The sequence below is a fragment of the Leuresthes tenuis genome, unplaced genomic scaffold, assembly GCF_036924035.1.
Source record: "Leuresthes tenuis unplaced genomic scaffold, fLeuTen1.0.hap1 SCAF_23, whole genome shotgun sequence".
Lineage (NCBI taxonomy): Eukaryota > Metazoa > Chordata > Actinopteri > Atheriniformes > Atherinopsidae > Leuresthes > Leuresthes tenuis.
The window spans coordinates 2,746,603-2,759,478 of record NW_027325377.1 but is presented as its reverse complement, the minus strand read 5'-3'; the positions used below and the strand labels follow the sequence as shown (position 1 = coordinate 2,759,478).

The 12,876-nt window shown below is 48.6% G+C and overlaps 1 protein-coding gene across 1 annotated transcript; it reads left to right on the top strand.

The window, feature by feature from the left end:
- The first annotated feature begins 3,718 nt into the window (after positions 1 to 3,718).
- Positions 3,719 to 11,992, top strand: LOC140283270 (rho GTPase-activating protein 8-like). Its single transcript, XM_072378003.1, has 12 exons — positions 3,719 to 3,770; positions 3,924 to 4,058; positions 6,598 to 6,685; positions 6,767 to 6,898; positions 7,968 to 8,054; positions 8,206 to 8,304; positions 10,054 to 10,164; positions 10,234 to 10,307; positions 10,900 to 10,977; positions 11,165 to 11,293; positions 11,370 to 11,473; positions 11,727 to 11,992. The coding sequence occupies exons 1-12, from the start codon at positions 3,719 to 3,721 to the stop codon at positions 11,922 to 11,924; spliced, it is 1,287 nt and encodes a 428-aa protein (XP_072234104.1). The 3' UTR covers positions 11,925 to 11,992.
- The last annotated feature ends 884 nt before the right edge of the window (positions 11,993 to 12,876 follow it).

The window sequence follows — 12,876 nt, the reverse complement described above, 5'->3', positions numbered from 1 at the left end:
ACCCTGGGGTGACCTTTAACCTTTAGCATGCTAACTGAGGCCTGTAGAGTCTGAGATGTAGCTCTGGGCTTTTTCACCTTGGGGTGAACTTGCTGGGACGTCCACTCCTGGGAAGATTGACAGCTGTCCTGAATGTTTTCCACTTGTGAATAATCTTTCTCTCTGTAGAACGATGGACTCCAGATAGTTTGGAAATGGCCTTATAACCCATCCCAGACTGATGGGCAGCAGCAGCTGCTTCTCTGAGATCATTGCTGATGTTTTTCCTCCTTGGCATCATGTTAAACTGACAGAACTTCTGCTTTTATATCAGCAGCTCCTGGCTGCTTCTTAACCTGGAAACAGGAAGGGTTCACTTAGTTTTTCACACTCTGCTTGTGCAAAAATGTAATAAAAAGCTGTAGAATTAATAGAAATGTGTTGAATCAAACTGCACATTTTTGTCCAGCAGATGTCAGACTTCCTCCAGTTTGACCTCTGCAGGAAACTTCTTTAAACTAAATGCTGCCTCTGAGTCTTTTCTTTTATTCATTTATCTTCTTTCTTTTTGTCACTGATAGTGTTTTCATTTATTTATGTAATTTCCTTCTATCTAAACGCATCTGTTGTCATAATCCAGACGTAAATGAGCCATTTTAACATTGTTAAATTACAGTTTTGTTTCCTTCAGAATAAAAATCAGTCTGCAGAAGTTTCCACAGCAATATTTTTGGAAATTTGATTAAACAGTTAATGAACTAATGTTCATAAACTCTGAAATATGATGCAGATCCTTGGAGAAATGACCCGTGTTGGATCCAGTAACTTTTACTCCTGCTTTGTTCTGTCGTCCACGTTCAACGGCAGGTGTTGCTCCCTGGAAACTTCATCCAGGATGAAGGTTTTTTGGCTCATTGTGTCACAATAAAAGAGGCAGGAAGACTCTAAGCAGCTCCTGAAGCAGGCAGAAGAGATGTTCTCTACATATAATACACTTATTTCTGTGGCACATTCAGAATAACCACGTGTGAGCAAATCTAAATATGATGAACAGAGGCAGGAATGACAGTAAAGCATCAAATGTTACGCTGCAGGTGGAGGAAAACTCACTCGTACACCTGTGCAGGTATGAAGAAGTCAGTGAACCTCTTCTTTGTTTGAATGAACACATTTTACTGAAGTTTAGCAACTGAAACCTGATGCTTCATCTGTTTAATTCGCAGCCATACTTTATTAGTGTCGTGTTTTCTTTTTGTTATTTTGGCCTCAAAGGCTTTCCATACACAGTTTCATGTTGAGAACCTCCGGCTCTGCGCATGCGCACAGCGCCTGGCAGCCACTGGACGTTTGGAGGAAGTTTGGAGCAACTTCGTACCTGTTGAAAGTGTTTTTTTTTTATCAACGTCAGCTTCAGGTGAGTTTGTGACGGAGGCTCCTCACCTGCGCAGGTGGAGCTTCGTGTCACGTGCGCGCGTGTGTGCGGTTCCGCGGGTTTCAGGCGTTAATGAGGCAGCCAGGTGCTGCTGCTTGGAGCTGATGTTGGGGCTCCTGGAGAACCTTTGTGGACCCTGGGAGTGATTCTTTAAAGTTTTTCTGTGTTTTTGTGTTCGTCCATCAGCGATGACCGCCGCGCTGGACCTGGAGCAGCTGGCAGAGATAGGTGAGCTCACCTGGAAACTGTCACAGCTTCCTCATTCCTTCCTGCAGGTGATTTACGGCAGAGACCTCATGCTGAAGGAAAACTACTGCTTTCTGCAGATGTTTTATGTTGAAGAGCGATCCAGACATAATTTCTGACATATTTATCCATAAAACCAGGAAGCAGCTGCAGAGATTCACTGAAACATGTTGAAACCTGAACATAAACCCAGAATCTGAGGCAGAAACAGAGTTTTTTTTATCAGTTCTCAGCAGCTTTAAAGTGAATCTCTGGTCTGAGCTCCTTTATTCTCCAACACAGCCTGAACCCTCTGAGACCAGCTTTCTGTCATTTCATTAAGGAGTCTTCAGGAATAGTTCTCCAGGCTTCTTGAAGGACATCCCAAAGCTCTTCTTTGGATGTGGGCTGCCTTTTGTTCCGTTCTCTGTCAGATGATCCCACACTGCTTCAATAATGTTGAGGTCCGGGCTCTGGGGAGGATTCATCCCTCCATAAGACCTGTTGCCACTGATTTTCAGTCCACTTCTTGTGTCATTTGGCACAGCTCAGCCTTTTCTCCCCGTTTCCCTTCCTTAAGAACGGCTTCTTGACAGCCACCCTTCCATGGAGACCATTTCTGATGAGGCTTGGGCCAACAGTAGATGGATCAGCTGAAGGTCCAGATGCATCTCTCAGGTCCTGTCAGGTCACAGCTGGATTTTTTCCTCTTTCTTAAGGACATCACTTTCAGATCCTGTTCATCTGCTGTAGATAGTTTTTTAGGCCTGACACTTCTTCTTTTGTCCTCCACTTGTCCAGTTTCCTCAAATGTTTTAAGGACACACTGCACACCATGCTGAGATATGCCAAGTTTTCAGCTAATAGCTCTTTGGGAATCACCTTGTTGCTGCAGAAATCCTATTTTCTGTCTGTCAAACTGTGTTTTCTTTGCTGTTTTTCATGGATGCAGCTAAAGAAATGGGAACAAATGATGTGTCTTTGTGACAAAGTGCCTAAAGATCCAGTTTAAAACGGCTTCTTTGCTAAGTTGTCTGTTCTGTGTCGACACAACACTGGTTCATCCCTTGAGTTAGGAGCCTTTTTTCTGCCTGAATGGTTCAAAGGTCAGAGTTAAGTGGCTGAACAAAGAAAAAACACTGAAAATGTTCAGGTACAAGGACTGAAGATGAGGGAAAAAGCAGAAAATATCAAAGAAAAACTGTGAAAGAGCTTCAGAAAGCTGCAGAACTGTTGATCAGGACTGCAGGAACCTCATAATTAAACGCCTGCTTCTTTATTACTTCAGAGGATGTAACCAGCTGACACTTTTCTGTAATTATGGCCGGGTGTCGGGATCGATCGGGCGGTCTGACTTGATGTGACCTTGATGTGACCTTCTGACCACCGTCTGTGTTAATGCTGTTTAATGCTGTTTCATCCCACTGATTCAGGCCTGATGTTGAGCTTATTTGTCACTTTTTCACTGGATTCTTCAGTCTGAGTTGATGTAAATTTTGGGGGGGGAAAAAAGAGGAAATGCACCTAATTTGTCCTCCGTGTGGCTCAGACACTCGTTGTGATTGGCTGCTTTGTTAATGATGGTCAGTGCAGAAACAAAGAACTCCAGAGGAACTGTTTTCTGTGTGCCTGATCAGAAATGTGATCTCTGTGAGCTCTGACGCAAAAACACAACTTTTTCTTTGATTTTTATTCATCACAAAGACAGAAATTCCAAGTTCCCAGTTGCCATTGAATGCAGCCTTCTGAGAAAGATCCTAATCTGCCCGGCAACAGCAGAACAGTCCATGCTGTGGAGATGAAGGCTAACATCTGAGGTGTTCCTCCCCGGCCTGAACCAAAGCCTTTGTCCACTCAGTTCCTCTCCGTTATCGGACTGTTTATAACAAACTTCCCTCTGAGCCCAGCTTCCTCTGACTCTCACTGACGATTGGTTATTTTTAGGAGAAGATAAGGAAATAATTTAGAAACCAGGAGCTTGTAATGACTCTTTATCTCTGGAATGCAGTCATTACACTGTTTGTGTCTGGGTGTAATTTAATGAGTTGATTTTACAGAAATATTCCTCATGCAGAATAAGACATGCAGGGATTCTCCAGATGTTTCACCTCAACCCTTCAGAGCTGTTACCGAGGTAGAAAATAAGGCTTGTTGTTGTCTGTGAGGAGCAAAGACGCTCAGAGGAGCTCCAGTTTGTCCACAGATGGGTTTAAAAGAGAAAGAATCATCAGTAGCACATGGACAAGCTGCAGGTTTATTAACGGAGTGAATGAACTCTGCACCGCAGAACTGCAGAAGGAGGAAGAGGATGAGGAGCAGCAGAGCGGTGGCGCCCCGTCACTTCCTCCCAGCAGCACCGCCGGGCCTGATCCGGCGCATCCTTATTACGATGTGGCTCGACACGGCATCATCCAGGTTTCAGGTCAGTGCAAAGTTTTCATTTATTGCTTAATTTGCTGTTCAAAGTCAGTAAAAACGAGTCCAAACCTACCAGCCTCCAGCGTTTATTACTTCCATCAAGATGGAAACCCTTTTCTGCTCCAACTGCTCTGAAATCCTGCGATTAGATATATTCAACCATATCCCGGGGGAGGTGGGGGACATTGAGTCCGAATGCGCCATGTTCCGTGACTCCTTTGCCGAGGCGGCTGATCGGAGTTGTGGTCGTAAGGTGGTCGGTGCCTGTCGTGGCGAGGGAAGCGGTCAAGCTGAAGGAGGAGTCCTATCGGGCCTTTTTGGCCAGTGGGACCCTGGAAGCAGCTGATAGGCACCGGCAGGCCAAACGGGCTGCGGCTGCGGCGTTTGCTGAGGCAACAAAAACTCGGGCCTGGGAGGAGTTCGGTGAGACCATGGAGAACGATTTCCGGACGGCCTTGAAGAGATTCTGGTCCACCATCCGGCGTCTCAGGGGGGGAAGCGGCTCATAGTCAACACTGTGTACAGTGGGGACGAGGCTTTGCTGACCTCAACTAGGGATGTTGTGAGTCGGTGGGGGGAGTACTTCGAGGAACTCCTCAATCCTACCAACACGTGCTCGGAAGAGGCAGAGTCGGAGAGCTCAGAGAGGGGGCCTCCCATTTCTGGGGCTGAGGTTGCCGAGGTGGTCAAAAAGCTCCTCGGTGGCAGGGCCCCAGGGGTGGATGAGGTCCATCCTGAGTTTCTCAAGGCTCTGGATGTTGTAGGGCTGTCTTGGCTGACATGCCTCTGCAGCATCGCGTGGACATCGGGGACAGTGCCTCTGGACTGGCAGATTGGGGTGGTGGTCCCCCTCTTCAAAAAGGGGGACCGGAGGGTGTGTTCCAACTATAGGGGGATCACACTCCTCAGCCTCCCTGGTAAGGTCTATTCGGGGGTACTGGAGAGGAGGATCCGTCGGATAATCGAGCCTCGGATTCAGGAGGTGCAGTGTGGCTTTCGTCCTGGCCGTGGAACAGTGGACCAGCTCTATACCCTCGGCAGGATCCTGGAGGGTGCATGGGAGTTCGCCCAACCAGTCTACATGTGTTTTGTGGACTTGGAGAAAGCGTTCGACCGTGTCCCTCATAGAGTCCTGTGGGGGGTGCTCTGGGAATATGGAGTGCCGGACCCCTTGATAGGGGCCGTTCGGTCTCTGTATGGCCGGTGCCAGAGTTTGGTCCACATTGCCAGCAGTAAGTCGGATACGTTTCCGGTGAGAGTTGGACTCCGTCAGGGCTGCCCTTTGTCACCGATTCTGTTCCTAACTTTTATGGACAGAATTTCTAGGCGGAGCCAGGGCGTTGAGGGTGTCCGATTTGGCGACCTCAGAATCGGGTCTCTGCTTTTTGCAGACGATGTGGTTCTGTTAGCGTCATCGGGCCGTGACCTTCAGCTCTCACTGGAGCGGTTTGCAGCCAAGTGTGAAGCGGCTGGGATGAGAATCAGCACCTCCAAATCCGAGACTATGGTTCTCAGCCGGAAAAGGGTGGAACGCTCTCTCCGGGTCGGGAATGAGATCCTTCCCCAAGTGGAGGAGTTCAAGTGTCTTGGAGTCTTGTTCACAGTGAGGGACGAATGGAGGGGTGATTGACGGCGGATCGGTGCAGCGTCTGCAGTGTTGCTCTGCACCGACCCGTCGTTAAGAAGGAGCTGAGCCAGAGGGCGAAGCTCTCTATTTACTGGTCAATCTACGTTCCCATCCTCACCTTTGGTCCCGAGCTGTGGGTAGAGACCGAAAGAACGAGATCGCGAATACAAGCGGCCGAAATGGGTTTCCTCCGCAGGTTTCTGGGCCTCCCTTAGAGATAGGGTGAGAAGCTCAGTCATCCGGGAGGGGCTCGGAGTAGAACCGCTGCTCCTCCGCATTGAGAGGAGTCAGATGAGGTGGCATCTGGTTAGGATGCCCCCTGGAGGCCTCCCTGGGGAGGTGTTCTGGGCCCGTCCCACTGGGAGGAGACCCGGGGAAGACCCAGGACACGTTGGAGAGACTATGGCCTGGGAACGCCTCGGGGTCCCCCCGGAGGAGCTGGAGGAAGTGGCCGGGGACAGGGAGGTCTGGGTTTCTCTGCTCAAGCTGCTGCCCCCGGGACCCCCGGATAAGCGGCAGATGATGGATGGATGGATGGATGGATGGATGGATGGAATATTTAGAGCCAAAGATGCACACATTTCTGTACGTTTCCAGGAGTGAATACTCCTGAGCCCTACGCCTGCAGAGGATCTGAGGCTCAGGCTTTAAGCAGCCTGTAACGGTCTGTGGTGCTGATGATGTCACAGCGGCGCTGTCTGAGATGAAGAATGCTGCGTTTCCTGGTCTGTGGTCATCGCTTCCTCAGCCGTCTGAACTTTAACGCACTTTGAATCAGCCGCTTGTCTCCTGCAGGTGGCAGCTGCCATCGTTCAGGAACGCTGAGGATGAGAACCTGTTTAAAATCACCCCAAAACCTTCAGTCTGGATCAGATTTACTGACTTCTCTTAACACAAACTGCTGTCTCGTCTGCAGGGGACGACAACTACGGCAGGAAGCTGATCGTCTTCAGCAGCTGCCGCCTCCCTCCGTCACACCAGCTGAACCACCGGCGCCTGCTGGAGTACGTCCCAAAGCCCGCCTGCTGTCGGTGAAGTCGCGGTCGCTCTGGCTGGCTCTCACTTCCTCTCACTCTCATCTGCAGGTACCTGAAGTATACGTTGGACCAGTACGTGGAGATGGACTACATCCTGGTTTACTTCCACCACGGCCTGAGGAGCAGCAACAAGCCGTCTCTGAAGTGGCTGCGAGAAGCGTACAGCGAGTTTGACAGGAAGTAGGTCTAGTTGAAGTAGAGCTTTAGTTGAAGTAGAGCTTTAGTTGAAGTATAACTTTAGTTGAAGTATAGCTTTGGTTGAAGTATAGCTTTAGTTGAAGTATAGCTTTAGTTGAAGTATAGCTTTAGTTGAAGTATAGCTTTAGTTGAAGTAGAGCTTTAGTTGAAGTATAACTTTAGTTGAAGTATAACTTTAGTTGAAGTATAGCTTTAGTTGAAGTATAGCTTTAGTTGAAGTATAGCTTTAGTTGAAGTATAGCTTTAGTTGAAGTATAGCTTTAGTTGAAGCAGAGCTTTAGTTGAAGCAGAGCTTTAGTTGAAGTAGAGCTTTAGTTGAAGTAGAGCTTTAGTTGAAGTAGAGCTTTAGTTGAAGTATAGCTTTAGTTGAAGTAGAGCTTTAGTTGAAGTAGAGCTTTAGTTGAAGTAGAGCTTTAGTTGAAGTAGAGCTTTAGTTGAAGTAGAGCTTTAGTTGAAGTAGAGCTTTAGTTGAAGTATAGCTTTAGTTGAAGTATAGCTTTAGTTGAAGTATAGCTTTAGTTGAAGTATAGCTTTAGTTGAAGTATAGCTTTAGTTGAAGTATAGCTTTAGTTGAAGTATAGCTTTAGTTGAAGTATAGCTTTAGTTGAAGTATAGCTTTAGTTGAAGTATAGCTTTAGTTGAAGTATAGCTTTAGTTGAAGTATAGCTTTAGTTGAAGTATAGCTTTAGTTGAAGTATAGCTTTAGTTGAAGCAGAGCTTTAGTTGAAGTATAGCTTTAGTTGAAGTATAGCTTTAGTTGAAGTAGAGCTTTAGTTGAAGTAGAGCTTTAGTTGAAGTAGAGCTTTAGTTGAAGTAGAGCTTTAGTTGAAGTAGAGCTTTAGTTGAAGCAGAGCTTTGGTTGAAGCAGAGCTTTGGTTGAAGCAGAGCTTTGGTTGAAGCAGAGCTTTGGTTGAAGTAGAGCTTTAGTTGAAGCAGAGCTTTAGTTGAAGTAGAGCTTTGGTTTCAGCAGAGCTTTAGTTTCAGCACCTTTTAATGATCAAACGGTAAGCAGTGAACTCATGAATGATTCTTTGGTCTCTGTGACTTCGAGGTACAAGAAGAATCTGAAGACTCTGTACGTGGTTCATCCCACGAACTTCATCAGGATTGTTTGGAACATCTTCAAACCTCTGATCAGGTAAACACGCAGCTGGCGCCCTGCAGCTGGCGCCCTGCAGCTGGCGCCCTGCAGCTGGCGCCCTGCAGCTGGCGCCCTGCAGCTGGCGCCCTGCAGCTGGCGCCCTGCAGCTGGCGCCCTGCTCACATTTCTGTTGTTCTTTTCCTCTCAGTCACAAGTTTGGGAAGAAGCTGACGTATGTGAACTACCTGGCGGAGCTGCGGGAACACCTGAACTACGAGCAGCTGTCCGTCCCCGCAGACGTCCTGAGGTAGCTGCTCGCCCTCTGCCGCCGCGGCCGCCGCCGCCGCGTGTTCCTCACTGCGTGTTCCTCACTGCGTGTTCCTCACTGCGTGTTCCTCACTGCGTGTTCCTCACTGCGTGTTCCTCACTGCGTGTTCCTCACTGCGTGTTCCTCACTGCGTGTTCTTCACTGCGTCTTCTTCACTGCGTCTTCCTCACTGCGTCTTCCTCACTGCGTCTTCTTCACTGCGTCTTCTTCACTGCGTCTTCTTCACTGCGTCTTCCTCACTGCGTCTTCCTCACTGCGTCTTCTTCACTGCGTCTTCTTCACTGCGTCTTCTTCACTGCGTCTTCTTCACTGCGTCTTCTTCACTGCGTCTTCTTCACTGCGTCTTCCTCACTGCGTCTTCCTCACTGCGTCTTCTTCACTGCGTCTTCTTCACTGCGTCTTCTTCACTGCGTCTTCTTCACTGCGTCTTCCTCACTGCGTCTTCCTCACTGCGTCTTCTTCACTGCGTCTTCTTCACTGCGTCTTCCTCACTGCGTCTTCTTCACTGCGTCTTCCTCACTGCGTCTTCCTCACTGCGTCTTCCTCACTGCGTCTTCTTCACTGCGTCTTCTTCACTGCGTCTTCCTCACTGCGTCTTCTTCACTGCGTCTTCTTCACTGCGTCTTCTTCACTGCGTCTTCTTCACTGCGTCTTCTTCACTGCGTCTTCTTCACTGCGTCTTCTTCACTGCGTCTTCCTCACTGCGTCTTCCTCACTGCGTCTTCTTCACTGCGTCTTCTTCACTGCGTCTTCCTCACTGCGTCTTCTTCACTGCGTCTTCTTCACTGCGTCTTCCTCACTGCGTCTTCCTCACTGCGTCTTCCTCACTGCGTCTTCTTCACTGCGTCTTCTTCACTGCGTCTTCTTCACTGCGTCTTCTTCACTGCGTCTTCTTCACTGCGTCTTCTTCACTGCGTCTTCCTCACTGCGTCTTCCTCACTGCGTCTTCCTCACTGCGTCTTCTTCACTGCGTCTTCTTCACTGCGTCTTCTTCACTGCGTCTTCTTCACTGCGTCTTCCTCACTGCGTCTTCCTCACTGCGTCTTCCTCACTGCGTCTTCTTCACTGCGTCTTCTTCACTGCGTCTTCTTCACTGCGTCTTCCTCACTGCGTCTTCCTCACTGCGTCTTCCTCACTGCGTCTTCTTCACTGCGTCTTCCTCACTGCGTCTTCTTCACTGCGTCTTCCTCACTGCGTCTTCCTCACTGCGTCTTCCTCACTGCGTCTTCCTCACTGCGTCTTCCTCACTGCGTCTTCTTCACTGCGTCTTCCTCACTGCGTCTTCTTCACTGCGTCTTCCTCACTGCGTCTTCCTCACTGCGTCTTCCTCACTGCGTCTTCTTCACTGCGTCTTCCTCACTGCGTCTTCTTCACTGCGTCTTCCTCACTGCGTCTTCTTCACTGCGTCTTCCTCACTGCGTCTTCTTCACTGCGTCTTCCTCACTGCGTCTTCTTCACTGCGTCTTCCTCACTGCGTCTTCTTCACTGCGTCTTCCTCACTGCGTCTTCCTCACTGCGTCTTCCTCACTGCGTCTTCTTCACTGCGTCTTCTTCACTGCGTCTTCCTCACTGCGTCTTCTTCACTGCGTCTTCCTCACTGCGTCTTCTTCACTGCGTCTTCTTCACTGCGTCTTCCTCACTGCGTCTTCCTCACTGCGTCTTCTTCACTGCGTCTTCCTCACTGCGTCTTCCTCACTGCGTCTTCCTCACTGCGTTTGTGTGTTGCAGGCATGACGAGAAGCTGCGAGCGGCACAGAAAGGCGGACCCCCTCCCTCGGTGAAAACCCCCCCGCCTCGCCCCCCCCTGCCCACGCAGCAGTTTGGCGTCAGCCTGCAGTAGTGAGTGTCTCCCGCTCGTTAGAGCTGATGACCGATCACCTGCTGATCAATAACCATGTTTCCTGTCAGCATCAGAGAGAAGAACCGAGGAGCCGTCATCCCGCCCGTCATGTCTGAGACCGTCGCCTACCTGAAGCAGAAAGGTGAGCGCCCCCCCCCCCCCCCGATGTTCCACATGTGGGAAGCAGCTGATTCTGGATCAGTTTGGATCAGCAGCCGCAGCAGAGGCTTATGGGTCCTGTAGTCTTATAGAGGAGGCGGAGTACAGGAAGTGACATGACATGCACTTCCTGTTGGAGCTGACCAATGAAATGTCAGATTGTACTCGGTGTTGACAGTTCAGATGTTCCTCAGCTGATCTGTGGCTGAGCCTCATCTTTCATATATGATCAGAGCAGTGATGTCAGAACACAGCCTGACTGACAGCTCTCTCAGCCAATAGGAGCTTCGTGTGGTGTCGACAGGCTCCAGTAACCAATCAGAATGTGTGTTGTCAGGGATTCGTGTTCCTCCTCTGAAGCAGCTTTAATGAGGATGCATGAAGCATCGTGGCTGTAGACGGTGCTCTGAGTTTTCAATGCTGTGGTCTGACTTTAAGTTTAGAGAGACCAAAAGCAGACGTTTTATCCTTCTCAGATTACTTTGGATTTAGCAGGTTTTAGGACAGAGTGGGGGGTTCACAGAAAAGTGAAGAGTTTAAATCGCTTTAGTTTTGTGTGGATGTGTGTGTTTCAGGCCTGAGGACTGAGGGCATCTTCAGGCGTTCGGCTCGGGTTCAGATCATCAAGGACGTTCAGAAACTCTACAACCTGGGTGAGCGGGGTCTCCCTGCCCCACCTGCAGGGGCTCTTTTCCTGACAGAAAACAGTGGTTCTGCTCTGTAGCTCTAAGTGTGTGGTGCTGTTTGAGGGGAGGCTGCAGATTTATTTTAGAGGTCTTTACTCTCGTGACAGAGGTTTAAGTTCCAGATGTGGTGAGGTTTTCTCTGCACGACCCTCAGGGAAGCCGGTGGACTTTGAGCAGTACGAGGACGTCCACATTCCCGCCGTCATCCTGAAGACGTTTCTCAGAGAGCTGCCGGAGCCGCTGCTCACCTTCAGAGTGTACAGCCAGGTGCAGGAGATCCTGGGTGAGTCCTCACATCTGCATCAGGCCTCGGCTGGAAGCAGGAAGTAATGCTGAAGTGGTTCTGCATGAATTCCCAGGTGTGGAGAGCAGTCTGCGGGCGACCAGGTGCAAACAGATGATGGAAAGTCTTCCTGAACACAACTTCATCGTGCTCAAGTTCCTGATGTGTTTCCTGCACATGGTGGGTCTGTCTGTCTGACTGGTTACCAGTTTTCTGCCTGTCTCTCTGACTGGTTACCCGTTGTCTGTCTGTCTGTCTGACTGGTTACCCGTTGTCTGTCTGTCTCTCTGACTGGTTACCCGTTGTCTGTCTCTCTGACTGGTTACCCGTTGTCTGTCTGTCTCTCTGACTGGTTACCCGTTGTCTGTCTCTCTGACTGGTTACCCGTTGTCTGTCTGTCTCTCTGACTGGTTACCCGTTGTGACCCTCTCAGGTGTCTCAGGAGAGCATCATCAACAAGATGAGTCCGTCCAACTTGGCGTGTGTTTTTGGCGTGAACCTGGTGTGGCCTCGCCACAGCTCCATCTCTCTGAGCGCTCTGACACCCATCAACATGTTCACTGAGCTGCTCATCGAACACTTCCACACCGTGTTCGGCTCCCGCTGCCCAGCTGCGCAGGTAACCCCCTGACCAGCTGACGCCAGGACGCCGCCCAGGAACTCTGACGCCGTTTATTTTTTATACAAAGGATGGAAAAACAGGACGTTTCCACTTTAAAAGATGTTGCTCAGATACGGTGATGTTGGAGCTCGGTTTATATATTTTAATGTTATATATCCAGCTGTAATAAAACAATCTTAAACATTAAAATCTCCACAAACCAAACACAATGTTTTTAACTCTGTGACCATATTTAGAAAAGATTGAACACTCTTTCTGACATTAAAAGTGAAATAATTTGGTTTATTTCTAATATTTCATCAATCACATGGACCTTCTTCTTGATGCGTTCAGCTTTAATTCAGCCGTTTTGTTTCTGAATGAAAGCAAATGTTTGTTTTCTTGAAGGAAGTTTGAGGATTTTAAGGTTTCTGTTTCACTTCAACCAGTCACTGCATCTCTTTCCAGTCTTAAAGCCTGTTGATGTCCAGGTTATCAGCCAATGAGGCTCCTTGGAGTGAGGCAGGAGCCGACTGGTTAAAAATGGCCCACAAAGTCTTTAATAATGGTGACATTTATATTTTAATGTTCAGAACAAAGACTCGTGACTCCTTTTTGTTCTTGAGTTTTGTTTATTAATGATTCCATTTTTTGTAAGAACTTGGTAGAAAAAAGTGAGACTACTCTTCAAGCATTAATCACCTTCCATCAATCAGCTTTTGAATGCATCAGAAAGAAGAAAAACTAGGTTGGCATATTTAAGACAAACACTTTCCTATACACACTATCCACTGGACAGTCCCCTTAACGACAGACAGTAACTTCTACGCTTTCGCCTCCATCTACACGCCTCCTCGTGGCAAAAAGAACACGTGGAAGTCAGAATGCAGAACCGGCAAACGATAGAAAACCCCAAAGCTGTGTTTTCTCTTGGCTCCTGGATAAAAGAATATCAAAATGTTTCTTTGTTCAAATGTTGTGT

Coding starts and splice junctions, on each gene's coding strand:
- LOC140283270 (XM_072378003.1), top strand. CDS start 3,719: ATGCAGGGATTCTCCAGATGTTTCACCTCAACCCTTCAGAGCTGTTAC. Junction 8,055..8,205: donor ATCTTCAAACCTCTGATCAG/GTAAACACGCAG, acceptor TTTTCCTCTCAG/TCACAAGTTTGGGAAGAAGC. Junction 10,308..10,899: donor CGCCTACCTGAAGCAGAAAG/GTGAGCGCCCCC, acceptor TGTGTGTTTCAG/GCCTGAGGACTGAGGGCATC.